This window comes from Rutilus rutilus (genome assembly GCF_951802725.1).
Source record: "Rutilus rutilus genome assembly, chromosome: 3".
Lineage (NCBI taxonomy): Eukaryota > Metazoa > Chordata > Actinopteri > Cypriniformes > Leuciscidae > Rutilus > Rutilus rutilus.
In genome coordinates, this window is record NC_140211.1 from 53894382 (window position 1) to 53921324 (window position 26943).

Sequence of the window (26943 nt, forward strand, 5' to 3'; positions counted from 1 at the left end):
AGTGTGTTGTGTTATACTGAGCCTTCAGAGCTTTCACTATTGATAGAAGCTGTAACACAAGCCAACGGGAGCCCTGAGGGACCAAACTAAAATGCAATCTGAATTCACCAATGGAGGACACACATTCCTACAGGGGAGCAGTGACAGATTTACACTTTTTGATTTAAGTACAGTAGCAGAAGTCTTGGAGCTGACTCCATATCAGTGGATAAATAAACATTTAAATTTAATAGGGGGTCATTTTTGGGGGGGAAAGGAAAAAAGTTAAAGTTAAAAATAATCGTAACAGAATCATGATGTATGATTTGGGTCAAGATAGTCATCCTGACTCTGAAATTCTGATTGTTATGTATGGTATTGCCTTGCATTAAAACTTTAAAGAGTCTCAAAATATCAATTTTGATAAACAGATAATCATCAAGAATGTTCTGTTAAAGGTGCACTATGCAGGATTTTCCAAAAAAATTAAATAAAGTATAGGCTCAAACTAAAATAATGCCACTAAATCATCACTAAAGCCCCTTTCACACAGAGCGCTGATCCCAGAACATAGCTAGAATTGCTAGAGTGCCTTCTGTGTGAACACAAACACGTCCCGGGATAGATCATGGGCTCGACCCCGGGATGCAGACCTAATAACATTGCTGGGATCAGTCCCGGAACGCGCCCTGTGTGAACAAAAGCCAGGACCAATCCCGTAAGGGGTGTGTCTTAGTGATGATGCATGTGCCTCTTTGATCGGCGGTTTTAAATGCATAGCAATGTTCACGTTGCACATTAACAAAGAAGAATGTTTGTGTTTGTCATACTGATGTCACGTGTCTTTAAGAGATCTTTATGGGATGTGTGTGAACGCACGCACAGATTCCAGAAAATCAGTGCCAGTGTGAATGAACCAAAATCAATATCAGTGTATTTTCTGGAATCTCTGTGTGAAAGGGGTTTTATAGTCCACTAGAAGTGTGTGGCGATGTTTGTGTCTACAGAGACACAACCTTGTGCCTGTATTTTGACATTTTCTTCTTGAATTTCTGTGCTTTAGCCCTTTGTGTCGACAACACGTGGCGTAGGTGAGGGCGGGTCTGTGTCTGAAGTTTGGGACGCTCCACTAAGTTCTCCTGTCTATATACAAAAAAAATGTGCTTAATGTAGCTATGGCTTTGTTGACTGCTTTATGTAACTCGGCAGATTACTACGCATTATAATTACATTTTTATGATGACACGTAATTATTGTTTATTAGCAAGCTAGAATAAAGATGGCTAAACTCGCTCGCAAATTACAGCCAGTCATCAAACTATTAGCATAAGTGCTCATTCATATACACAAAAGATGCTATTTATGCATAATAAACACAATATTTGTTCAATAGCTCATCACTCATCTTCCCGCTAGAATTCTCTTGAGTCAGTTCGGTTGGTCTGTCTGTGCAACTGATATCGTGTCAGGGGAAAGAGAGGGCGTGGCTTCTGGTGGTGCTCCGCCCATGAGGAGGGGCCAAGTTTGAATGTTGTGTTTACAAACAGTAACTGAACATTTCTGCATAGTGAACCTTTAAAACATGTAGGCAAACCGAATTAAAAGGCGAACATTACAGTTAAAAATTATTTATATGATCAGTACAAAAATGCTTAAATGTGTTTAAATGCATAAATGTATGATTCAATTAAATACTTTCAAGAAATATGGATAATTCATGGAAAGTAATCTTAAAGGTACACTATGTAACTTTTTTGGTCAAAATTAACTAAATATGAATAACGAGTCAATATATCATCAATCATCCTTCAAAACATGTTTTTGTCTCACCCTGATTCACTATAGTAAGCCTATTTGTAAGTTTTTATATTTTAGACGTAGCAAGAATGGTTTTTTTTGCGGGAAATTACGCACATACGTCACTCGCTCGTTAGTCTCAGCCTCAGACGCCACGCCCACGGACCGTTTACAAGCTGAACGTCTGATGCATATGGCACGCTTTTCTGGAAACACTCGCGATCTGATTGGTTGAATTCTACAGGATGTCCGGGAGACGCGTGTGTCGCGTTCTTTAACGGTCCGCCTGGAAACAAATGCCTTGACGCAAAAAAAAAACTTGTGGAAGAAGAAAGCCACTGTGTTTACAACTGTGTCAATGAACAATGCTGGATTTTCAAAAGTATGTGGTGAAGTTCGCGGCTCCATTGTTACAGTAAACTTGCACAAAGTTCTTGAATGAATAATTTATTAGATGCACGCCGGTCTGTTATTGTAGGGACACCGACATGATATTGTCACGCCCCTAAACTTGACGCGGAACAAATCGAACTGTGATTGGTTGCGTTGCACATCAGTCAAACGTCCTCTTGGGCGGTCCTAGGCCTTGAAAAGCTGCGATAGAGTCCAGACCTTCTGCCGTCAGTCTGAAGATCTGGCTACGCGAGACTACTCGCCCCTGCGCGTCTCGTCATATCCGTAATTAGAGAAAAGTTTCTCAAGCTACTTGGGAGTGCCAGAGGTTAGTTGTCACAACAATGAGCGAGAAAGATTGACATGGAGCAGCTAAATCTCCAACCTCCGGGGAATCAGCAGTTTTTTTTAAATAAACCCGAACAGAGGAGAGTCTGCTGACAAAAAGAGAACGAGACAGAACTCATTATAAAACAAGAATCAACATTGGCTTGGCTTTTTGGAGATGGCGAGGACTGAGGGATTTGAAACGTTGTAAAAGTGATGCGAAGATGATGACGTTTTTATCACTCAACGGGTTAGTCAGGTATTATATTGAACAGATACATTGTCATATGCAGCTTCATTGTAAAGCATTATCTATTGTGAAGGGTCATTTCATTATGGTTGTTGCGGCGCTGTGCTGGAATTTATTTTCAAGGAAGCACCGTGTCTGTTAATGGGTAAAGCTAACGCGTCTTCAGCTAGTCAGCTTGAGATCCTTTCCATCTAAACTGGTTATATCTCTTAAGCCTAGTAGTGAATGTTGTATGAGCAGCAGGAGAACCATATTTATCCGCACAGTCACAGCAAAGCACAACCAAAATAATGTTCTGCAGCAAAATGCATGGAGTTTTGTTTAACCACTAGAGGAGCAAAAGTTACATAGTGTACCTTTAGGAAAGGAACAGTAATTTGCAATTATGTTAGACATTACTCAGACAGTGTAAAAGAGAATAAAATATGATAAATGTAATAAAGGGCTAGGGTTAGAGACAAGGCGGTGACACAATGGCTCAATGCAGGTGATCCCAAATATCTCTGAACAGAGAGAATAGATCATGTAAAGAAGGGACATTAATATGGCAAAAAGAGACAACCATCACAAAAAAAAACAAAAAACAAAAAAATAGGAGACAAAAATGTAAAGCGAAACAAAACAATAAATACAAAGAAATAAATAAAAAAAACAATAAAAAACAAAATGAAAACAAAACACCAAGCAAAGAAACCAAAAAAAAAAACGAATGCCAAACAATAAGTCAAACAAATAGCAAATACAATGAGCACATGTTTGATTGCTAAGAACATATTCTTGATTCAAGAATAAAAAGATACACAAACAAAATATTAATTAAACAGGAGGAGAAAATAGCCAGAAGAAGCAAGTCCAATTTGCAGTGAAACCTAAAATCCCACAATGAAATTCATTTAAGCTGGAAAATACGTCACCTTCCTTCAGCTGCAGCCAGCATGTCCTGCCTCGTCAGAGGGATGCATTTGGCTGCAGTTAGGTACAGATGTCCAAAGGCAACAGACTTCTGGCTTACAGAAACTCACCCTAAACCTGGGCACTTTGATAAAGGGGCAGAGTAAAAGAAACTAAAGTGAATTGCATTTTGAATGTACAAATAGGAACTCAAAAGAAAAGTTCTGAGGAGTGTTTTGTGGACAGTTTCTTTTCTCAGTGTTCAGTGGAAGTCAGGAGGAGTTTGAATTGAAAATCCTTTAGAAAGCATTTGCCAATTATGCATGCATTTCTGAGAATATATATATATATGTTGTATATAGAATTTCTGAGAATACATTTTGCACATGTTGATTTTTCTCATTGGAATTTTATTCTAAACAGAATAACCTTATTTGTTATTTTGTTTTGTTTTTCTCACATTTTTTTCAGTGCAAAACCAAATGAGATTGGGAATGTGGGACCTAAAGGCACTGAGCCAATTGCGTTCATTCATAAAACTAAAAAAATGCTGGAGAGCAAACTGGAATTTCACAAGGGAAGACAGTCTGACTGCTTTGTTAAATTATATTTTTTATTAATGATGTGAGTTTATTATTAGTAGTAGTAGTAGTAGAAGATTATTATTATTTTACTAATTGTTAATCACTGTTAAATAATAAATAAATAAAATAGGACTGATATTTAATTACTATTTGCAAAGCATGTTTGCTACTCTAATGCCCCAAAAATATTTTTGTTTACTCTGAAATATAGATTTTTTTTTCCATAAAAAGGCTTTTTGAAGGCTTTTCTTTATATTCTTCCAACAAGGACCAACATTCACAACAGGATCTAGATTTTGGTAAAAGACCGCAATCCATGCTAAATGCAATCAGATTTATATTTTGTAATTAAATAATGAGTATTGTTTTAATGTTTACCATTAAAACAGTTTTCTTTATATTGTTTGATTAAAACTGAAATTAAAAAAAGGTTCCTATTTACATCTTAATGCACGTTCCTGGTCCTATTGTGAACAATTCATCAGTGCATGTTCTCTGTAATCTTTTATCAAAACTCGCTCCACCTCTGAAACGACTTTCCTTTTTCGTCTGATGTCACAAGCCCTCCCTTCAAACCACCTGTCATATAGAGACCATTTTTCATTAACCAAATTAATCAACCACAGAAAAAAAAAGGGCAGCTGAATATGCATCTTGATGTAGGCCTTAGTTCCAGTCTTCAGCATCAGACTCAAGTCAGCTTGAGAGAAAAGATGGCTTAAAAGACAAAAGCCAAGCTTACCTGCGGCGAGAGCTGTTGACGGAGGAGGTCCCGCCTCTCCACCACTTTTTTGACTCATAGCGGCTGCGTTCTGCTCTCTAGAAGATGGCAGCTGCAGCTCTTTCGGGAGAAGATCATATACTGACTCTAGAGGGAATCAGAAGAGAAATCCATTAATTATGGGTACGTTTACACAACCATGGTTCGAATTACGTGGGAGCCAGTGGGAGCTGAGCTCCCATAGAGAGAGGATGAGCTCCCATGAAAGCAGTAAAATCACACACCTGTTGGGGTCTCTAAAAATCATCAGCACCATTATTTTAAATTACAAATAAAGTGACTTAAAAGATAGGACAAGATGCCAAACACATGGATCTCGCGGGATCTCGGATCGTCATCACACTACATCCTTATGCTTCGCTTTCTGCCAGGACTTTTACTGACTTTTCTCAACTCACAGGAGTGACGTCAACGTCCGATCTAGCAGTAGCATAACCCATCAGGCAAGTGTTATTTTAACATAGGCGTAATTTGCGGGTGGGACATGTCCCCACCACTTTTTGCTAAGGTCGATATTGTCCCCACCACTTTTGAAACATATCGCGGCACTAATATACCAATACAAATAAATAAAACATCTTCAGTTAACTAGCAGAGCATTCATTTAGTTCGTTTTTTTAAATAAGAGGCGATCTAGTGCTGCAATGTGTTGTTTTTTAAGTGATCAAAGTGCTCATTGCCGCTGTGATCAGTGGCGCGGATACTGTGTTCTCTTGTGGCTCGCGCACAGTCTTCACTCGGACGCGCGCTTCAATCCGTTGTGGACTCTCTATTCGTTCCAGTGAAATTACAAAGCAATATGCACACAAACGTGTCCTTGCCTGATATAGAACCACTGATAAACATAATCGGTTTTGATGAGAAAAAAAAGAACCTATATGAGTGCGGATTAGAACCCATTACATTCTGCCACTGGACCACTTAAATACACGCTTAAAATTGTCGGATCTATTTATTTATTCACGTGAAAATTCTCACCACTAACAACATATATTAGATCTCATTAAACGACTAATTAAACCAAATGTACTATTTAAATTGAATCGTGTTAGCAACACTTTTTTATTAAACATTTTTATTTATTTACATTAGTAAGCTACACCGCGCCTGCTCATAGGCTACTTTTTTTTTAGAGACCCCCACAAAGATGAAATCATCATTCGAACCCTGTACACAACAACGATGTACTAAAAACGGAGAGTTTTTCACATACAGATGACAAAGCTGTCAAAACGATACCCATTCACACAGATCCGCGAAAATGACAAAAAATGCTGTATTACCCTGCCAGGCCAGTAGATGGCGATGTGACTTTGTATAAAAACACTACGCACATATTGCCTGAACACGTAATTTGCATGTGCATGATGTCACCGTTTTCATAGTTTACACAGAGACCATAACGGTATAGTTTTAAAAAACGTACACTATGAAAGTTTTCAAAGGTTTGCAATTTCAGGCCCCCAAAACACAGTTGGCATGTAAATGAGTGGCCAAAAACGCATAAAAAGTTTTAGTTGAAAATGGTGTCGTGTGAACGGGCCCCTATGTCTCAGTAAAACACTGCAAGTCAAAATAGCCTTGCACAGATTTCTTTTTGTGGCAACTGATATATGCAGTGAATTTCCAATATCTCATTTCAAGTGGATTATCGCCAGGCAGGGCCTGATAATCACCGCAAAATTTATTTCAGTACTTTTCCATGACCATAAAAGTCATCTACATCTGTCAGTCCAATTCCAGGTATACAGTGTCTTTCTGAACCTTACACAGCCTGGCCAAAGACATGGAAAAAACATGAGAAAAGTCCTGACTGCTTATTCTACACCAATAGTAAGTGATAAATACTATTTTTGGCATGCCAGAGGCCTTAGTCACCACTCTTGTGATTGTAGTGGGTTATTTTAACAGAACAAGAACACAAAGCCTTCAATCCTTGTTCAGGACTCTGATCAGTACTACTTTGAAAACAAGGCTGCTACAAAGGGAAGAGGAATTTGAGAAGTCAAATGGTGATTGTATACTGTTCCCACCAGTTAGCCCATATCAAGCACAAAAAATAAATAAGTTAATGGAAAAAAAATAACTGTTGTCCATCTGTCCATAGTCAAATCCTCAATTCTCAACCTTGAGATTCTAATGTTTCCATGCAGATCATCTCTCACAGTTGTGTGGTCTCAAATGATGAAAATATAATATATAATATATAATATAATTAGCCTAATGGTCACACCTGCCAATGGTGGGTTAATGGAAAAAATATACCAGTCACCTTAGTGAGGGTTGCCTTGCCTGACGCCATATTAAATGTGAATGGAAATGAGGATACCTACGAAGGATACAAATACAGATACAAATCTGATCAGTGGGTTGAGCTATCTTAACGTTTTAGGTCAGGGATTTCCAAATTTTTTGTCAGCCCCAACCCCTTCGAATATCTATATTTATAGTATTGGGCAGCACAGTTTGGTTAAGAAATTATATTCTGTTATATATTGCATTGCAGTTGAAGCATCCATGCAAAAATAACTTAGATGCCACACTATTCTGTCAGGTGCTTCACATCATAGTATCATTTTATGGATTTAGTATTAACTCATTTTGTTTTGATTCAATTTTATGAATTAAACAGCTTAAAATTTAAATAACCAATTAAACAAGAAATCATTATGCAATCATATAAGACATTTCTCCTTTTTGGCAAAAAAAAAAAAAAGGTGGTTCTTTAAAATTGAGTAAAAAAAAACCTTCACTGTAAAAAGTGAACGTGCAGTTGTTGCTTTAAGGAGGTATTTCTACCTGATTCTACCTGAAAATTCTAATTTTGTTGTTGTAACCTAATTCAATCAGGTTTATTTAACATGCTATTTTAACTTAATTGAGTTACATTGACTCAATTTACAATTTGCAATGGACACATTCAAGGATGGACACATTCAACACATGAGCACTACGACTCCACTACACCTATAGAGGGCAGTATAGTAGTGACTCGTGTCAGCTGCAGGACATCTTTCTCTGAAGGACAAAGAAGAAGAAAAGGTTTGTGTTTGGCTGTTCCTTGCTGATCTGAGAATTGTGCTTCAATGAGAAATTGTGATTTGGGGTTATTATACACATCATGTTGCACCAAGTGAAAATCGCAATTGACAGCGCTACTCTTCAGCACAATGGTAAAAACAACATTCAATAACAGAAACTCCTCTAAATGTCCAACTGAACATTAAACATTAACATTCCCATGACAAACATTCCCTTTACTGCAAGTGCAAAACACATAAAATAACACTTAATCTCTAATTGCACTCTACTAATGCAGTCCCTTGCAAAGCATGCTGGTACAGATCCACTGCCCAGGGCTGCATTTCTCAAAAGCATCATGAGCTTAAGTAGATCGTAGAGCCTTTGCCACCAATGGTCTCTACCATCAACTTAGCTCACAATGCGTTTTAGAAATGCAGTGGATCTGTAATTCCCAGCATGCTTTGCAAGGGACAGCATTAGCAAATTTAGGGATTTGTGTCCACCAGTGTAATGCAAAACAATGGCTTACAAACAGATTTCCTAATCACTTACAATGCCCTCCATCTCCCATTGGTCAGACAAACAGGTAGCCACACCTCCAATCACACCATTGGCTGAACAAGGCCCTCCAACAAAGCAAGCATGTTTGCAAAACTCCATGGAATCACACTGTTTAAACTCTTTTGGGGCCTACAATCACACATGGTTTACTTGTAGAAGTCTCTGCACATTGGAGAACAAACAATTTTCCAGATCTGAGGATATCTGCATGTTCACACTCTTTCCATCTGCATCTACAATGTAATAGATGCTTAGATGATTTCAAGCAGTCCTACAGAAAATAAAATGTGAAAAGCACAGGTATGTTTAAAGGCCTCTTAAATCCTGAGAACAAATTCATCTCTTATATGGCCTGAAACAGATGCAAACATGGGGGCAGGTAAAGGCAAATTCTCAGTAAGGCCGTGAACACAGTTTACAGAGGCGAGACGGGGAGCAACAGACACTCTCTGTTTCTAAATCAAACAAGCCTAGGAAAGTGGATTTTAAAGGTCTTGAGACCAAAAACATCACAGTTCTTGCATAACCACCATTACTTTTTCCACATATCATTGTCTATTTGATACAGAATTATTTAATTTCTGGAGCTTGCATCTTTCTGCATGGTACCATGTCGATTACAATAAAGTTTAGTGATATTTTAAACACCTTTCATGGCATGTTGCTTAAGAAGGACCAACATGCAGATTCTTGCAGAAAGGATGCACTGTATGCTTGGAATTTGCTTCTGAATCCTCACAGCTCTGAACAATAGTAATTGAGTCTGCTTCCAATTAACATCAGTAGTTTTTTTTCCTATGCCAGCAAGCACATTAAATCACATTTAAGACAGGATAGTACCCAAATCCTGCTCTTTCCCTGCATAACCGTTTCCAATTTTTGTCTTCTTAGGCTGGTCTGCACATGCAGGAACATGTGCCGTGTGCACAGAACCCTTCCAGTAAACAGATTGCCAACCACATAGACAGAAAATATGCGCTGTGCACTAAGACTGCGGCTGCAGAATCAGTACCTGGATTGTTTCTAAGTGTTTCCACTCATTTTAAGAGAGAAAATTCCTATTTTGCTGCAGTTTCTTCCCACACAAACAGGACACGGTGGCTGCTGTTCATGTCCCAAAACACAGTTTTTCTTTCACTAGGGAAAAGAAAAACAAAGAGCAATATTAACTTGGTAAACATTATGATTTCATTGCTTCTACAAAACAATTTCTCACTTTCAAGCTTCTTTCTTGTTCAGACTAGATCTGATGCCAAAACACACTTACACTGAATTAAAGGGCAAGAAGAAAATTCCGACATTTACTCTTCCTTGTGTTGTTCTCACCTAAACCCAGAAGATTTGCTTTTTCCATGTAACACAAAAGAAGAAATTTATCTGAATCTCCGTGCTGCTTTTCATTCAATTTTTCTTGTGAACTATCCCTGTGATTGATTTAATGTTCCTGCATGTGTTATAATATAATACAATTATGACTTTAAGGGATATCGAAATAAACCATAATTGCAATATGGTTTAGTGCGATCATCAATTTGCAAAAGCGTAGCTCAATCTCCTCAAGTTTGAGTCGCTTGTAACAGTGTTTCTCAACCTGCCTTTGGGTCGCAAGACTGTTTTGAGTGGGTCGCGTAGTGTGTAGTCAAAGAAACAACAAAAACGTAATTCTTAAAAAAAAAAAAAAAGACGTGCATGAAAGCTGTTGACTCTTCTGTCAGACGCAGTTTAAGTAAAGAGTGCTTGAGAAAAACACAACCTGATTGAGTATCTGCTGTCAGATGAGATGTTGTCACGCTATATGTGTCATTATTGTAATCTTAATAACACAGAAGTTCGGCCACACGTGGACGATTGACTGAAATTCATGCTCTCGAACCATAAAACTGAACATATTTGAGCCCATTGTGCATGAAAGGACAAAAGTAAAGGAAGGAAAAACACATTATGCAAGTAATTCCGAACTCTTATTCACACTTTCATTCACTATTGCAGATTCCTGGCACTTGTTCTGATTAGCCCTGGATACGCTAGAGTGCCAGTGTTTTTGGCTGGTGGCCCGTCAGCTCCCCGTTAGCCCCTCGTGTTTTTTCTCTTGTTAGCTTTTTGGCTTGATCCTCTTGCTTTATTTAACTAGCTAAACAGGTTTTGTGAAGTAGCTTAGAGGCTTGTCAAGCAGAAATGTGAACTGCCAAAAAAGACTGTCAAATCACAGGCAAAACAGAGGTGGGAAACAGATTACAAAGGAGTAAGTGACGTCACTGAGCTCATGAATATTAATTAGCTCATGATGACATTGCTCAGTATGCAGTCATGTTACCTAACTAATATTCAGACCAAATCTTGGTATTATTTATGAATTGATGGGCATTGAATGAATCAGATATGATTCATTTGAATGACCTTGTAGACATTTTAGTTTTTTGACAAAGATTCAGTATCAGGATATTTCTGATTTTTTCAATATATTTACAGTATCTGTCAAAAGTTTGGAAACATATAATTTGTTTTTATATTTTTGAAAGAAGTCTCTTATGCTCACCAAGGCTGCATTTATTTGATAGAAAATACAGTAATAACAGTAATACTGCAAAATATTATTACAAATATAAGAACTGTTTATGTTTTTGCAATAAAGGTGAGAAAAACTGACCTATTCGCAGAAGTGTGAATATTTATTTAACACAACACTCGCTATATACAGAACAACCGCTATATACATGAGAACTGAAAATCAACTGAAAGAAACATGGAGCATAAATACAGACCATACTAATTAATGAAATGAACAACAGGTGCAAACAATAATCAAACAATGAGAAACCACAGTATCTAACTGAAACATAGGAAACTCATGAAAACCCACCCAAACATACACAGAACACAGATCACCCATGACATATCCCCCCAGCGAGGTGACGCGTCCTCGCGCCTCTTTAACTTCACAAAAAGTACAACAGAGGAGGGTGGGAGGGGGCTTTGGTTGCAGGAACACAGGTAAGAAGACAACGGTAAGAGCCAGGGCAGGAGGGCCAGGACGCAAGCCCATGGTGGAGTCGAGAGGGAGGAGCCATGGTGGAGGCTTGGCAGTAGGAACCAGGGGGACCACGTGCCGAGATGTAGCTCTTGGCGGTGGAGTCCCAGGAGGAGAACTGGAGGGATCAGGCGACACAGAAGGTCCTGGAGGGCAGGGTGGTGCAGAGGCAGAGCTGGAGGGATGGAGGAGCCCGCCAGAGCCAAAGGGGTGGAGGGACGAGTCACAGACTAAGTCCCCTAAGTCCATGGAGATGGCAGTGTGACGACTGACCAAGGTGGAGCCGGAGGGATGAAGAAGCCCAGTGGAACCATAGGGACAACGGCCCCAGGTGGAGCCGACTGGTCAACAGGCCGAGGTGGAGTGACACCCACGCGGAGGTTCTAGGTGAAGCTAGTGGGTCGACATTTCAGGGCTGGACTGGCGAACACTCAGAATGAGGCGAATTTATCAGGGAGACAAAGGGTTGAGGAGATTGTGGATAGGGTTGAAGGACTGGGCAGTGCAGGTTTTGACAGGTTTTTTTCCCCCAATATATTTACTGAACAAAACTATTTTTTTTTTCAGTGTGTCTGAATTGCTAAAGCAAGAATCAGAAATGTGCTTTTAATGCAAGTCAGAGGTGAGCATTGTATTTTATTATCTGCAGTGGTATGTGGGATAAAAGTGATCCAGACGGCCCTGATACAGACAGTGCTTTTAAAGATTTACAAGGTGAAAGGCTCCATTCAAAGGACAAGAGGATTTAAGTAGGGAATCATTTATAACACTCTACAAATGTTTATTACTTATTCCACCCTGCTGCCGATGGCACCATAGCAACCAGGAGCAAAGCGCAGCCTACATCTCCAAGTATTCTGAGCATTAAGTAGGTGGTAAAGGGAAATTTAAATGGGTGCACTATATGAGGAGAAAAACAAGGCAACAGTTGCTGTCCTGTCTGTTTTGTCACTAGCAAACCAGAGAGAGAGAGAGAGAGAGATAAAAAAGTAGAAACTGTCTAAAGTTGTACATTTATGTCATTAAACAAAATGTGTGTATGGGAGGCTGTCTGTCATATGTACGTACTATAGATAAAATGAAGTACATTTTAAAAAAAAAATGGTCAGAAATCGAAAGTCAATTTTACAATTTATTACAAAGAAACGGCGAATATAACACTCAAATTTTGAAGAGCTGCATGATTCTGGATAATTGTTTCTTATTTTAAACAGAGATCATGATTCTCTCATGATTCTGAACAGACAACTAAACAAAATAACATGTAATTTACTAGAGGTTCTGACAAAATGTTAATTGCTGCAGTCTATTTAAAAATATGTATTTTTTTATTTTAATGTATGTAATTTGATTTTAATTATTTTATTTATTTTTATACTTTTAATGATTAATCGTGCAGTTCTATTTTGAAGTTGAATGACAATAAATGTAAATAAAAATCTTGAAATACAAGTTCATATTTTTCATATGGATGCAGTGGTATGCGGAAATCATAAATATTTTAAACCAGAATGTTGAGTTGAGAATAAAATTGCTCTTATGGTGTGACTATAAAATACATGATATCAGCTGTTCACATTTAAATTAAAAAAAACTTTAAAAAAAATCAACTATTAAAAATGCACAAAAAAAAGTCTTACATAATAAAAGTCTTAATACTGCAACTTAATTTTTTTTTTAAATGACACTAGTTCCGAGTATTTTGTCTATTTGTTTGCTAATGTAAAACAAATGCAAATATATGCAGCTATATTTGGAATTATAAGTATTGTAGTTATAAGCAAAGCACCATCTGAGATGATCAGGAATGTTCATTTACAAGCCAAAACACTTGTGATCTGTCATGAAACTCTGTCAACCCAGACTCTGACCCAAACTTTTAGGAAGTGGAACATAACAATGGATCAATGCTTTCCCATCTGATCTAAATCATCTCATCTGCATGGATATTCCCTCCACTCACACACTCAATTTAATTCACTGGTTAATAAGGTACTCGCACTAAAATAAAATAAAAAGGACACTAAAATAAAGTGTTACCAACCTTTTTTGTATTTGGAGAGAATGTACTATGAGGATACTAATTGATTTTGATAAGTACACAAATTGACCTAACTGGATGGCAATTTACACGGCAAGACAGTTTCTTGCATTGTATGATATCTCAGTCACAGGTCTTGTTTACTTTTTTTTGTCCTAAATTGCTAAATTGTCATACCATTAATCAAACTGTCACTGTCAACATTAAATTTGTCATCAACAATTGTTTTCTCTCAATATTCTAAAGAGATCATTCTCATGCTTTTTACAGTGTCTTTAGTCGAAATTATATTTTTAACAAATACTATCAGACTAGTCAGAAAAGTCATGGTCTGAGCACAAGCACAATGACAGATGTGGCAATGACAGCTACAACAATCTGTAGTCCGACATTCAGAGAAGAGCTGAAGTATGACAACATCCTACTCCTATTCAGAAAGTCACAAAAGTCAGACACACTGAGCACTCCATCATTCAGAGAAAACACAACCAGCGTCCACTTCAGTTTAAGCTCTGGACCAGAGTAATGGGATCTGCCCTCTGTCCCATAAGGGCAATCGATAATGAGAACGTCCAAGGGCAACAGATCACATGGCCTAGATTTTACAATTATGTCAAGAGGTCTTACTGTAACAGAGGCCAGGAGGATAGATAGACACTCTTAGTCCAGCGTCAATAGCTATGGGCTAAACAATGGCCTAACCTTGAGGCGGATGCAAAGGGGGACTTTACAGACCAACCTGGGACAGGGTGGAGGAACGGAGTGTACCATAAGGAGGATGTTTATTTCATTCTGCGTGCCACCACATGCTTCCCATCACATGTACACTGTAAAAAATTATCGTGATTTTAACGGTAAAATACTGTAAAAATGCTACAGTGAAAAACTGTTAATTACATTTAATGTAATTTTACTGTAAAATACCGTTAAATTTACAGTTTTTGAAAGTGAAAAAGAACAACTCATTGTATAATTTACAGTGAAAAACCGTAAATTGACATTCCCACAATTCCCTGTGTGACACTTCACATTTGATCTATTTTTGTTAAAATAACTGTTTCTTCATAGTTTTCTTAGTTTGTTCTAATCAGTTATGTACATTAGGGTTTTATGTTACATTTAATGTTGTTAAATTAATGTTTATTGCATTTTTAAAATTTCATGTGTGTTACCATGATGGTGTTTAATGTTTGTGTGAATGACACTGTGCAGCTTCTATTAGTATTACATTTCTTGTGGAAGAGCTGCTTGTGATGAGCTTTGATTGATCATGTGACTCTCATCACTGCTGTGATTGTTGGTTATCAGTGTATTACAATGGTACAAAACAGGTATTACTATTTCAATAGGATGTTAAATTCACATTACATCAGATAATGAATTACGGTTTATTACTGTAAATTTAAAGTTAAGTCTGTAAAACCAATAACGTTGCTACCGTATTTTTGACGGTAAAGTACTGGCAACCACAGCTGCCGGTTTTTTACCGTAAAAATCACGGTTTAATTTTTTACAGTGTAGGTTAATGTATTACATTCCATAAACTAGTTCTAAACGGGTTTTTCACAGCAATGCCATTAAATAACCATTTTGGTTCCATTCATGAAACAGTTCTTAAAAGAAAGATTATTTTAAGCTGGGTGCACACTGTACGATTTTGGTCACGATTTGGCCGTCTGAGTAGCCTGGGTTTCCCCATGCTGCCTTGCGCGCAGCGCGATTTTATTCACGCTGCTAGGCAGCCTGGATTCCATGGACCAGATTTTCGCCTCAGCGAGGGGACCAATCACAGAACGGGGAGGGAGCAGCAAGACGATGACGACATCTATGCGACACACCGAAGCAGTTTGTTTATATCTATGGATCCAACATGGCAGCAGACGTGAAGTTACCTTTTGATGCAGCCTTAGATAGTGTTCTAAGTAGTTTTTAAGATAGTGTTCTAAGTAGAATTTCTGTTGCTCTACATACGTCATCTGGTATAATTTGAGACCAACTAAACAATTTAACTACACTTCAAATATCTTTTTTCCGAAGGTGGTTTCTGTCATTTACTGTAGTTTTTATAACGCTGATTTAAACTCAAGTTTAAATTTCACACCGAGAGTGAGGGCGGGGCCATGATTTCACGGCTTTACTTCCTGCTCACTACTGCGCAGGTCTGGTCCCGAAATCTGAAGTCTTTGATTGGTAGTTTGACATGTTCACCGGCAGCAAATTAATATGATAAAATGATCAAATTTGACCTCCGACGAAATTCTGGCAGTGTCCGAAGATTTGACGCACAATCCTGCAGTGTGAATTCTACGACGAACGTCAAATTGTCTTCATTTTTCAAGACAAGCCATGACCAAAATTGACGTTATAGATTACCATTTCTATTACCATTTCTATCTCACATGTAAATGCAGCTCACTGTCACCGAACGTGTCATTGATTGATGATTTAAATTTAAACTCCAGACGGGTCTTCTTGTGTGCGTCCGTTTTTAATGCATCTTGACTTTCGTCCAACCTGACATTAATGACTGAGATATTACAGTGTGAAATGGCTTACAGCTGGGATCATGTTCTTACAGTTTGACAAGGAACAACTGTAAAGGACTATTATAAATTGCAACTTCTTAATAATCTTAAAACCCATTTTCCACTATTAAGAACCTTTTGTGCAATGGAAAGGTTCTATGGATGTTTAAGGTTCTTCATGGAACCATAAATGCCAATAAAGAAGCTGTATTTTTCTGTGCTGCTTGGGATCCATGGGATGTTTCCAGAGGAGTTTATTGACTGTGGAAATGAGGATGGTTCTCAACAGCTTCTTTCTAGTGTGCAGACAGAGAAACAAACCTCTGTTGTTACATTCAGCTTTCCAAAGACCCAAACTCAAACCCCAAAATTTGATAATTTAAGGCAGAAACAATGAGCTCACTGAAGTAATGAATACTTGTTTGTTAACAAATGATTATGACTTTTAAAAAAATGTAGCATTGGTGCATGTTGATTCAGAGTTTGCGTCATCTGAAGTCTTTGCAGGGGTTGGCGCCGTCTTTTCTTTTTCACATGGGTATACTATCTGAGCCTGACATTTGACCTCTTGAGTGTGGATACATTGTACTGAATTCCTGACAAAAATAATGCAAACTGCTGCAGATTCATTTCGGCGTTGATAGTGTTGACAGAGAAACGCTTAACTATGAGTTTGAGGACGTCACGGTTGCCATCTTGTAATTACGGTTACAACATGGTGTGAACGCTTCATAAACTCATTGTTTTGGTTCAGGAGGAACTGTAAAATGTGGCTGCTGTTTCTTTTTGGGACTCAGTGACTGTCTGTCTACGACTCTACAGAGACTTCCGGAACGACGTGTGATGTCTGCGCGGGCAGGGTGTGCGGAGGATATGACATCCTATTATTGCATTTAGACCGAATGCAAATGATTGGACGAACATTTTTTGGTCCTGAGACTTCCAAAGAAGATATCTGTACACTGTTTAGTATTTAGACCACTTTTATTATTGATGGCTATCAGGATATGAAGAGAATTTCGACCAGTATAACAAAAAGTGTTTATGAATAAAAAAATGCCGACCCTACCTTTAATGCCATATATTTATTTTAAAAACTTAAGGGGAAATGCATTCATTGCACCAAGAAGTGTGGCTTCACCTGAGGTGACACTTGTGAGAAGCCCATTCTAGCTCTCAGCTGGATCTCAGAAGTGTGTTTTTAGCACAGAAACAAGTCTGTGTCTGCTGTGTTTACCAGCAGCTTCAACAGGGCGGCGGAGAAGGGAAGAAACAGCCATTGGGCTCAGATGAAAGCAGGGCCTCAGCGCAGTGAGGAATTCATGCTGTTTACACAAGCATGACCACTGCTCTGACAGGCTCACATGCACACAAACACTCTCACAGACACAAACACAAAGCCATCCAACCCTAACTGAAAGAGTAAAACTTCACATTTAAATCCCATTTAACAGTGTAACACATAAGCATCTGCAATGCAATAATGAAAACCATCTGAGAGAGACACACGCTGAGTGCCATTTCCAGGTTTACAGGATGGTTGTCGACCCTCCACATGGGTATGTGCTATGTGCAAAACTACTTATGTTCAGAATTGACTAATCAAAGAATATCAAATCAACCAGGTAAAAAGTCAAGATATTCTCAAACAAATGATAGAAAATAAGCGATATCTAGCACGCCTGGCCTAATGAATGACTGGTGGACAGTCGTTGTGTCAAAGCTTTGTGTTTATTTTAGGTGTGTAATGATATATTACATTGGCACAAGATTTGCAGAACAAAAATTTGATAAAATGCATTATGGATGTTAGAATTATTTGTGATTTTTTTTGGGGGTCACCCTATTCACCTTATTCACAGCAGCGCCATCTTTGATTTTTAATGGGAATGAAAGTCAGGCTGTGAGGGATAGACCCACATCTCTTCAGTGGGTTCTTGTACTGTTATTTAATTGTTTTTGGATTGTTCTGCTGACGAAACACTCCAAAAATATCTTTCCAAGGAATTTCAGTAGACAAAAAACTACAGGCACCATGAGCTGTGGAAAAGTATAAGTGATCTAGGAGCTTTATACAGCTTTTTACAGCGGATGCCATTGAAAACACTGTAAGTCTATCCCTAACAGCCTCGCTTGCATACCTGTCATGGCACTGCTCTGAATAAGGTCAATTGACTTGTGCATTGGGGACCAGAACCAAGTCCACCATTGATTTGCCAACATTTTTATGAACAGTAACTGTTTATCATATACACTCACAGGCCCATTTCTTAGGTGCACCTGTTCAACTGCTCCTTAACACAAATATCTAATCAGCCAATCACATGACAGCAACTCCATGTATTTAGGCATGTAGACATGATCAAGATGATCTGCTGAAGTTCAAACTGAGCATCAGAATGCAGAAGAAATTAAATTTAAGTGACTTTGAATGTTTCATAGTTGTTGGTGCCAGACAGGCTGGTCTGAGTATTACACAGAAAATGCTGATCTACTGGGATTTTCACGCACAACCATCTTTAGGGTTTACAGAGAATGGTCAGAAAAAGAGAAAATATCCAGTGAACTGCCATTCTGAGGGAGTAAATGCCTTGTTGATGCCAGAGGTCAGAGGAGAATGACCAGACTGGTTCCAGCTGATAGAAAGGCATCAGTAACTCAAGTAAACACTCGTTACAACCGATATCTGCAGAAGAGCATCTCTGAACGCTCAACACATCAAACCTTGAAGCAGAAGAGCATCTCTGAACGCTCAACACATCAAACCTTGAAGCAGAAGAGCATCTCTGAACGTTCAACACCTCAACACCTCAAACCTTGAAGCAGAAGAGCATCTCTGAACGTTCAACACCTCAAACCTTGAAGCAGAAGACCATCTCTGAACGCTCAACACCTCAAACCTTGAAGCAGAAGAGCATCTCTGAACGTTCAACACGTCAAACCTTGAAGCAGAAGAGCATCTCTGAACGTTCAACACCTCAAACCTTGAAGCAGAAGAGCATCTCTGAACGTTCAACACGTCAAACCTTGAAGCAGAAGAGCATCACTGAACGTTCAACACATCAAACCTTGAAGCAGAAGAGCATCTCTGAACGCTCAACACATCAAACCTTGAAGCAGAAGAGCATCTCTGAACGTTCAACACGTCAAACCTTGAAGCAGAAGAGCATCACTGAACGTTCAACACATCAAACCTTGAAGCAGAAGAGCATCACTGAACGTTCAACACGTCAAACCTTGAAGCAGAAGAGCATCACTGAACGTTCAACACGTCAAACCTTGAAGCAGAAGAGCATCACTGAACGTTCAACACGTCAAACCTTGAAGCAGAAGAGCATCACTGAACATTCAACACATCAAACCTTGAAGCAGAAGAGCTACAGCAGCAGAAGACACACCGGTGTCACTCCTGTGAGATAAGAACAGGAAACTGAGTCTACAATTCACACAAGATCATGAAAACTGGACAACAGAAGATTGGAAATATGTTGCCTGGTCTGATGAGTCTTGATTTATTGCTGCGACATTCAGATGGTCAGGTCATAATTTGGCATAAACAACATGAAAGCATGGATCCATCCTGCTGTGTCTCAACGGTTCAGGCTGCTGGTGCTGTAATGGTGTGGAGGAGATTTTCTTGGCACACTTTGGGCCTCTTAGTACCAATAGAGCATTGTTTAATCGCCACAGTATTGTTGTTGACCAAGTCAATCCCTTTATGACCATATAACCATCTTCTGATGGCTACTTCCAGCAGGATAATGTGCCATATTACAAAGCTCAATATCAAATTGTGATAGGGGTGGACTCAGGGTTATTATAGTTAACTACAAACTAACACTAAAACTAAAGCCATAAAATAAAATAAAAAACTTTTTTAATTATTACCTGAAAAAATAAAAGTTAACTGAATTTAAAATAAAATAGCTGAGCAATGCAAAAAGCTGATAAAACATTTGGGTTATAAATATTTGGATAACTTTTTTTACATTTTCTTGCCACATGGTGGTTCAAAAGCCTGAGACCACAGGTGGAAATTAGTGACCTAATGTATAAACAGTGCAGATGTTTACATACTTCTTTTTTTTTTTTTACTTTGCTTTGTGTTACTTTTTAAAATCCTAAATCTAGTTTTAAAATAAATAAATAAATAATAAATAAATAAAAATCCCAGATTTTTTAAATGCGGCCCCAGACTTTTGGGCCCCACCGTTACTCCATGTCATCTTGTAGGAGAGAGTCCTCAGCTCTGTGTGTTTGTCCTTTGGACTCAGTCAGACTAAATCCACACCTTGAGAACATTAATAGCATAAGAGGATTCGGCCAGCAATCTAATTAAGGCTGTAGAATGTCTGCCGATCCATTAGACACAAGGAGAACACACCTATTATTGCCACAATGCACCTGGGCAAGAGTTGAGGTTAGCAGAAAAACGAAATAAAATCTTCTCACAGTGGAGAAAGAAAATAAATGGCACAAAATTATAAACTGGAACACAGCTAACAGTTTTAAGTTATAAAAACTGCTTAAGAATAGCTCACCCCAAAATAAAAATCATTTACACGATGACAGAATTTTCATTTTACATTTTGATTTTCCATACCCAAAAAGACATGCGTCAGTCAACCTGACATGAATCTCTAGAGCTAATAGTCCCAACCTAAAACACAGCACCATTTAGTATTTGGTAACAACATATTTCGTTAGCAGATGTTTTTATCTAAAGCAACTTAAGCGATTAATACAGAGGAGAAAACAGCAGTACTACTACCATACCAAATTTCAAGAATAGTTCATAAAACATACAGTAAGTGGAGAGCAGCAGGGGAAATTAGTTGAAAATAAAAGTGTGTTATGTAAAGTTATGAGTTAAAGGTGAACTCAGGAAGTTTTTAATAGATGGTTCTGCTGGTCCATGAGTTGTCTGATTAAATGTGTTGTCTGACACTTTATTTCGATAGTAACTTTACAACTACGTGTCAACTAGCAGTCATTTAACTATTAATATAATGTCTGCTTAATACAGTGCTATGCATAAGTTTAGACACCCATACTAAAGTTGACTAAAAAGAGGAATAAAAAATCATCTTTTGGAAACTGAACTTAATGCCTTAATTAAAAAAAATAGGAAAAATCCAACCTTTAAGGACACCAATTTTCTTTGTGAATGAATAATGCATCGTAAATAAATAAATGTTCTTCCTTAAAATACAGGGTGCATAAGTTTGGACACCCCTATGTTAAATTCCCATAGAGGCAGGCAGATTTTTATTTTTAAGTTTTTTTTTTATTTTTTTATTTTTTTAGGATACTATGCATCCTGATAAAGTTCCCTTGGCCTTTGGAATTAAAATAGCCCCACATCATCACATAGCCTCATACCTAGAGATTGGCATGGTTTTATTTCAGTTAGCCTAATAGCTAGTTTGATTTGCATTGAGAGATGATCTTATGGAAAGTACCCCATGCCAATCTCTAGGTATGGTGAAGGCTATGTGATGATGTGGGGCTATTTTAATTCCAAAGGCCAAGGGAACTTTATCAGGATGCATAGTATCCTAAACAAAAAATAAATAAAAATACTTAAAAATAAAAATCTGCCTGCCTCTATGGGAATTTAACATAGAGGTGTCCAAACTTATGCACCCTGTATTTTAAGGAAGAACATTTATTTATTTACGATACATTATTCATTCACAAAGAAAATTAGTGTCCTTAAAGGTTGGATTTTTCCTACTTTTTTAAATTAAGGCATTAAGTTCAATTTCCAAAAGATGATTTTTTATTCCTCTTTTTAGTCAACTTTAGCATGGGTGTCTAAACTTATGCATAGCACTGTATCTGCTCACACTTTATTTTGATGCTCCCCAACAGACATTCTACTGACTATAATTGACTTTTGCAACTACATCTAAACTTATTCTACTAGCATAGACTTGGATGACTGGAAGATGATTTGAAGGCAACTTGGTTGACTTGAAACAGGATAAGAGCGTTGCAGACGGTCACAGAAGTTTACGGTAGGATTTACCCGGCTAAGTGAGTCTGTGTTCTCAGATGAGGCCAGTGTGTGTGTGTGTGTGTGATCAGTAGGCTGACTCTGGTGACTGTGAAGGCTGAGTGAGTGAGGGAGAGCCTGGCATGACCGTGACAGGAATATTGTGGGCAAACTGAGGGTTATTTTTAGGGTGCTTTCACACTTGTTTTGATTACCTGGTCCAAACCCGAGTTCAATTTCTCGCCACTCCCCCTGCCCCCGCTAGATTGAGTTCACACATTAAATTATTTGTGTCTGAACTGCAGTGTGTGTGGGCGATCAAATCAGCAGCTGTTTTCTCCTGTTGCTTCCTAATGATGACGCAGGAGCAGGGGGTAAAATACGTAGTGTTGCTCACCTCACTTTTACATTTTGGTTTTTGAACCTTTGTTTTCAAAGCATCAGCACATAACAGCAGCACTTGTGTCTATCTGCACCAGATACGCACATTCAACGAGCTCATTTATCCCAGCACACAGCATTGTTTTGGATGTTCGGTAAGTTCTGTCGCAAAATGTACGTCATAAAAGCCGACCAATCAGGTGGTGAACGTATTCCTATGCCTTTAGGTTCGGTATCTTTAGGTTCAGTGTTAAAAATGCCAATGTGAACGCTAAGCGGACCAGGACCATTTTTTTGAGGGGTCCGAACCAAACGAACCAAGCGAACTGAACTACAAGTGTGAACACACTAAGCAGACTCAGGTATGGTTCGCGGTTGCGTGCCAGAGTTCGGAGAACAGCTTTCACAACAGCCAAACGAACCAAACTCTGACATCAATTAAATCCGGGTGCGCACCAAAAGTGCAAGTGTGAAAGCACCCTTATAGACTACTAAAAACTGTAATTGTTCTGAGGTACTAGTTTACGCCAGATTTGGGGTATTAGTGGTCTACAAAAAGTTGGTCCACCAAATGAAGAAGTTTGCTGAAATCATCTCATGTTTTCATATTTTTTCCCCACTCCTTTGTGTCCACTCCTCTCCCCACTCCTGTAAAACATTTTAATGAGCCAAAAATTACTGGCTGCACTTTTTATTAGATTGTGATATAACATACTGTAAATCAGCACTCATATTTAGAAGTCTTTTGAAGTGATAAGTCACGAATTCAAAACCTCATCCCATACAAAAAGAATTTGCCTGTCAAGTTTGTCTAGTGTCATAAGCGATCAACTGGAAATTGAACAAACTCTTCTCACTCTAAGCATAGAGTTTAACAGGTGAGTCACTGAGCAGGAATGAAAACACAGGAAATTTATATTAAGCTACTGCTCTGCCCATCTCCCCTTCAACCTCAGACACGCTCACAAAACCGCTGGAGAAAGAAAAAGTCATGGATTAAGTCGGTGAGAAAGCTTTTGAACTTTGACCAAGAGTTGTGTGTGATAGAGTGGCACATGATGCAATGAAAAGCCCTTTTAAAGCACAGCCACCCTCACAAATCTGGATCTGGCTTTAGGCTTTCAGACCGTACTGTCCGTCAGGAAACCCGGCCAAGTGGCGGATGGAAAAAACGCCTGCTTAGTCATAGTCAGGGACAATATGTGACACAAGGAAGCGCGTTCTACGGTGTGGCTCTGGTTTTAAGAAGAAAGTCGATCCCGTAACCTGAGTGTTTCTCATCAGCCAATGGAAAACCTACTCCTTGGATTTTTGATTAACTTGCTGCATATTTAACACACAGTGTGTGACTTTAAAAAGTGTCTGGGTCAAGGTAAAGAGTCAAGGAGTTTAGGCACTTTTCAAATATAGTCGTTTTTAAAGACAGACAGTAGAGCCCACTTTAACTGATCCCTCCACTTTATTTTTCATGCATTAATTATGCCTTGTAATGCACCTTATAATGCATTGTCTCATGAATAATTGTAACCAGATGGCAGTTATAATACATTATAATTCTTATCTATTCATTCTTACACTTTTAGAAAGCATAAGGCATTAAAACACGACAAACAACAAATTTAAGATATAACTAGGAATCTGCGAAAATTATAGTGCATTTGAACTTATTTTTAAAATATTTATGAAAAGATATAGTGCATTATACATTATGAATACCTTTATAATGCATTATACATAAGGCCTTGAGTAAAGTGTACTCTTTGTATTCATGTTGGATTCATATGGTTTTGAAAAGCCTCTCTTGAAAACAGAATTAAATAAATGAAAAGGATTTTTCACTTGATTTCACTTTTTTAACTTTAGTTAGTGTGTAATGTTGCTGTTTGAGCATAAACAACATCTGCAAAGTTACAATGCTCAAAGTTCAAAGCAAAGGGAGATATTTGCTTTTAAAGAAATCCCTTTTTAAGGACTACAACAAACGGCTGGTAGAGACTACATGACATTCCTCATGGGTTAGTGACATCACTAACCCTAAAATTTACATAAACCCCGCCCCCTGAACACGATTTATAGATTATCAAGACAGAATATGCTAATCAATGACTAGAAGATAACTGCACACTTCTTCTTGAGTCTCTCCATCATTGTCTGAATCCGGTTTGAACATAAAAGGCTAAAAGTTTTAGAAATTTTCAGTGCATGTGTGAGTGCAAGCTGTTGAAGCTCCGCCCTCTGTGTCGGGAGCAGCAGCTCATTTGCATTTAAAGGAACAGACACAAAACGGTGCGTTTTTGCTCACCCTCAAAAAGTGACAATTTTAACATGCTATATTAAAATATCTGTGGGGTATTTTGAGCTAAAACTTCACATACACACTCTGGGGACATCAAAGACTTATTTTACATCTTGTGAAAAGGGCGTTATACCAACCCTTTAATTAATTACTTGCCATTAAATGAAAATGTCATGTGGTGTAACCATCACATAAAATGTAGGCTAAGACACATTTATTCCTTAGATCTGGAATACATGTGAGTGCACACATCTTAATCTTAATCTTTTTTTCCTTTTCTTTTTTTACATGGTAAACATGGTAGTCATTATTTCACGTTATTTATTCAGATATCAATCAAATTCACACGACATGACATTTTTCATGCAGGGGTCACAGTGTCACAAACTTTTTCAAATATTAACAAAAATTGAAGCAGTTTTGTTCCAAAATTTTTCTTTCAAGAATGTTATTTTTTAAGCTTAATGAATTTTAAACCGGAAAACCATGATAATCAAGGTGTTTTTAGGTCACTGTATGCCATGAATGAAAATGAATGTCATGTCTTTGACCCCTTATTGACATGACAGCACATATAACTCATTAAAATGACACACAAACAAACAAATATGATTGTAATAAAGTAATAAATTGTAATAAAGTCCATGCTCATACTTTACTCATAAACTCATACTGAAGAATGGACCACAGTCTTATCTATGCACCAGCACTTCAAACAGACACTTGATACTTGTGGATTTTTCTTAAAGGTAAAGATGGGAAATATACAGCCTTTTCAAAGCCCTCTTCAGCAGTTGCCAGGGGCTGCTGATATAGCTTAACCACTCGTGCATTTCTTTGTTGGCTCTAGAACAACATCCAGAGTGTGCACGGCAAATAGTGGGGGAGGTAATATTTTGACCCAGAGTCAGGAACTCTTTTATTTTTTCTTTGCCTCTTTAAATTACAGTTTGGTTAGTGTTAACCATTAACTACCAAGGAATTTTGAGGCAGGAGTTATTGGGGCATGACAGCAGCACACTTCACCTTAGGCTGGCAGAGGAAGAATAATAAAGAACGTGACGTCAAGAGAAGGCTGGACCATCAGGATCACATTTCATAAGTCAAAACAAGCCTGCTTGCATCTGTCATTTCTCAATAGACAACAAACAGCTGAGCTTAAAGGTAACACAGACAATAGGCGCATTTACATGGAGCATTGTATTCTGATTACAATCAGTTTAGAAGTCCAATTCGAATGAAAATGCTCCATGTAAACACCTCAATCAGAATAAAAATGTCCAAACCGATTGAAATTTCAGTTTGAGAGGGGTGGGATAAACCTTTTCTAATCCGTTCGTTAAGACATGTAAATACTTGATTGGACTGAAAAACGTGCAATAACGTGGATTTTCACTCCTTAAAGGGATATTTCACCACTGGAAAGATGAATGTGTATTTAAATTGGGTCATTTATGTAGTAGAAATGTGAAATTATTTTAGAAGTTGGTGCCTTCTAGACTGCGAAAAGCCAGAAAATGTATTTTTGGCTCATGTTGATGAAAGACAACAACTCCCAGAATGCACTTGCTTCGCTGCCCTACGAGGCCACTTCCAAGCCACGCCTACCGGTTACAGAGGGCAGTATCGGAAGAAATTATACAACTAGGCTACTAGTTGACTCGAAACTGAAAAGACGGCGTTTTATCGTGAGATCCCCCTATGGGCGGGTTGAAACATGCGGAACGAGCTCCTACTACTGGCTATAGTCTCTCCCCTCTGGCCAAAAAAGCCTCCAATGACGCAAAATGACGATTTTTACGCTAATCGGTGAAGTATCCCTTTAAACCCTCACTATAAGTCACTTTAGATGTAGTCTCAGCCTCAGATTTCACGCCCATGGACCGTTGGCTGAACGCCTGATGCATATGGCACACAAAATGGAAACACTTGGGGAATTTGGAAGTCATTATCTGATTGGTTGAATTCACCAGGATTTCCGGGAGACGTGTGTGTCACAGTCTGCCTAGAAACAAAGCCAAACTCCCTTAAACTGTGACAATGAGCGCTTATCAGGATCAATGAAACGCAGGATTTTTAAAAGTATG

The 26943-nt window shown here is 38.2% G+C and overlaps 1 protein-coding gene across 2 annotated transcripts in view; it reads right to left on the reverse strand.

Annotated features, from left to right (window-relative positions):
* nfat5b (nuclear factor of activated T cells 5b) overlaps positions 1 to 26943 on the reverse strand; it is a 50828-nt gene that overhangs the window by 16534 nt on the left and 7351 nt on the right. For both annotated transcript variants that reach the window (XM_084404456.1, XM_084404457.1), the window contains exon 2: positions 4964 to 5089. In XM_084404456.1, coding sequence (XP_084260582.1) covers positions 4964 to 5089 — 126 coding nt within the window. The remainder of the gene's footprint in view (positions 1 to 4963; positions 5090 to 26943) is intronic.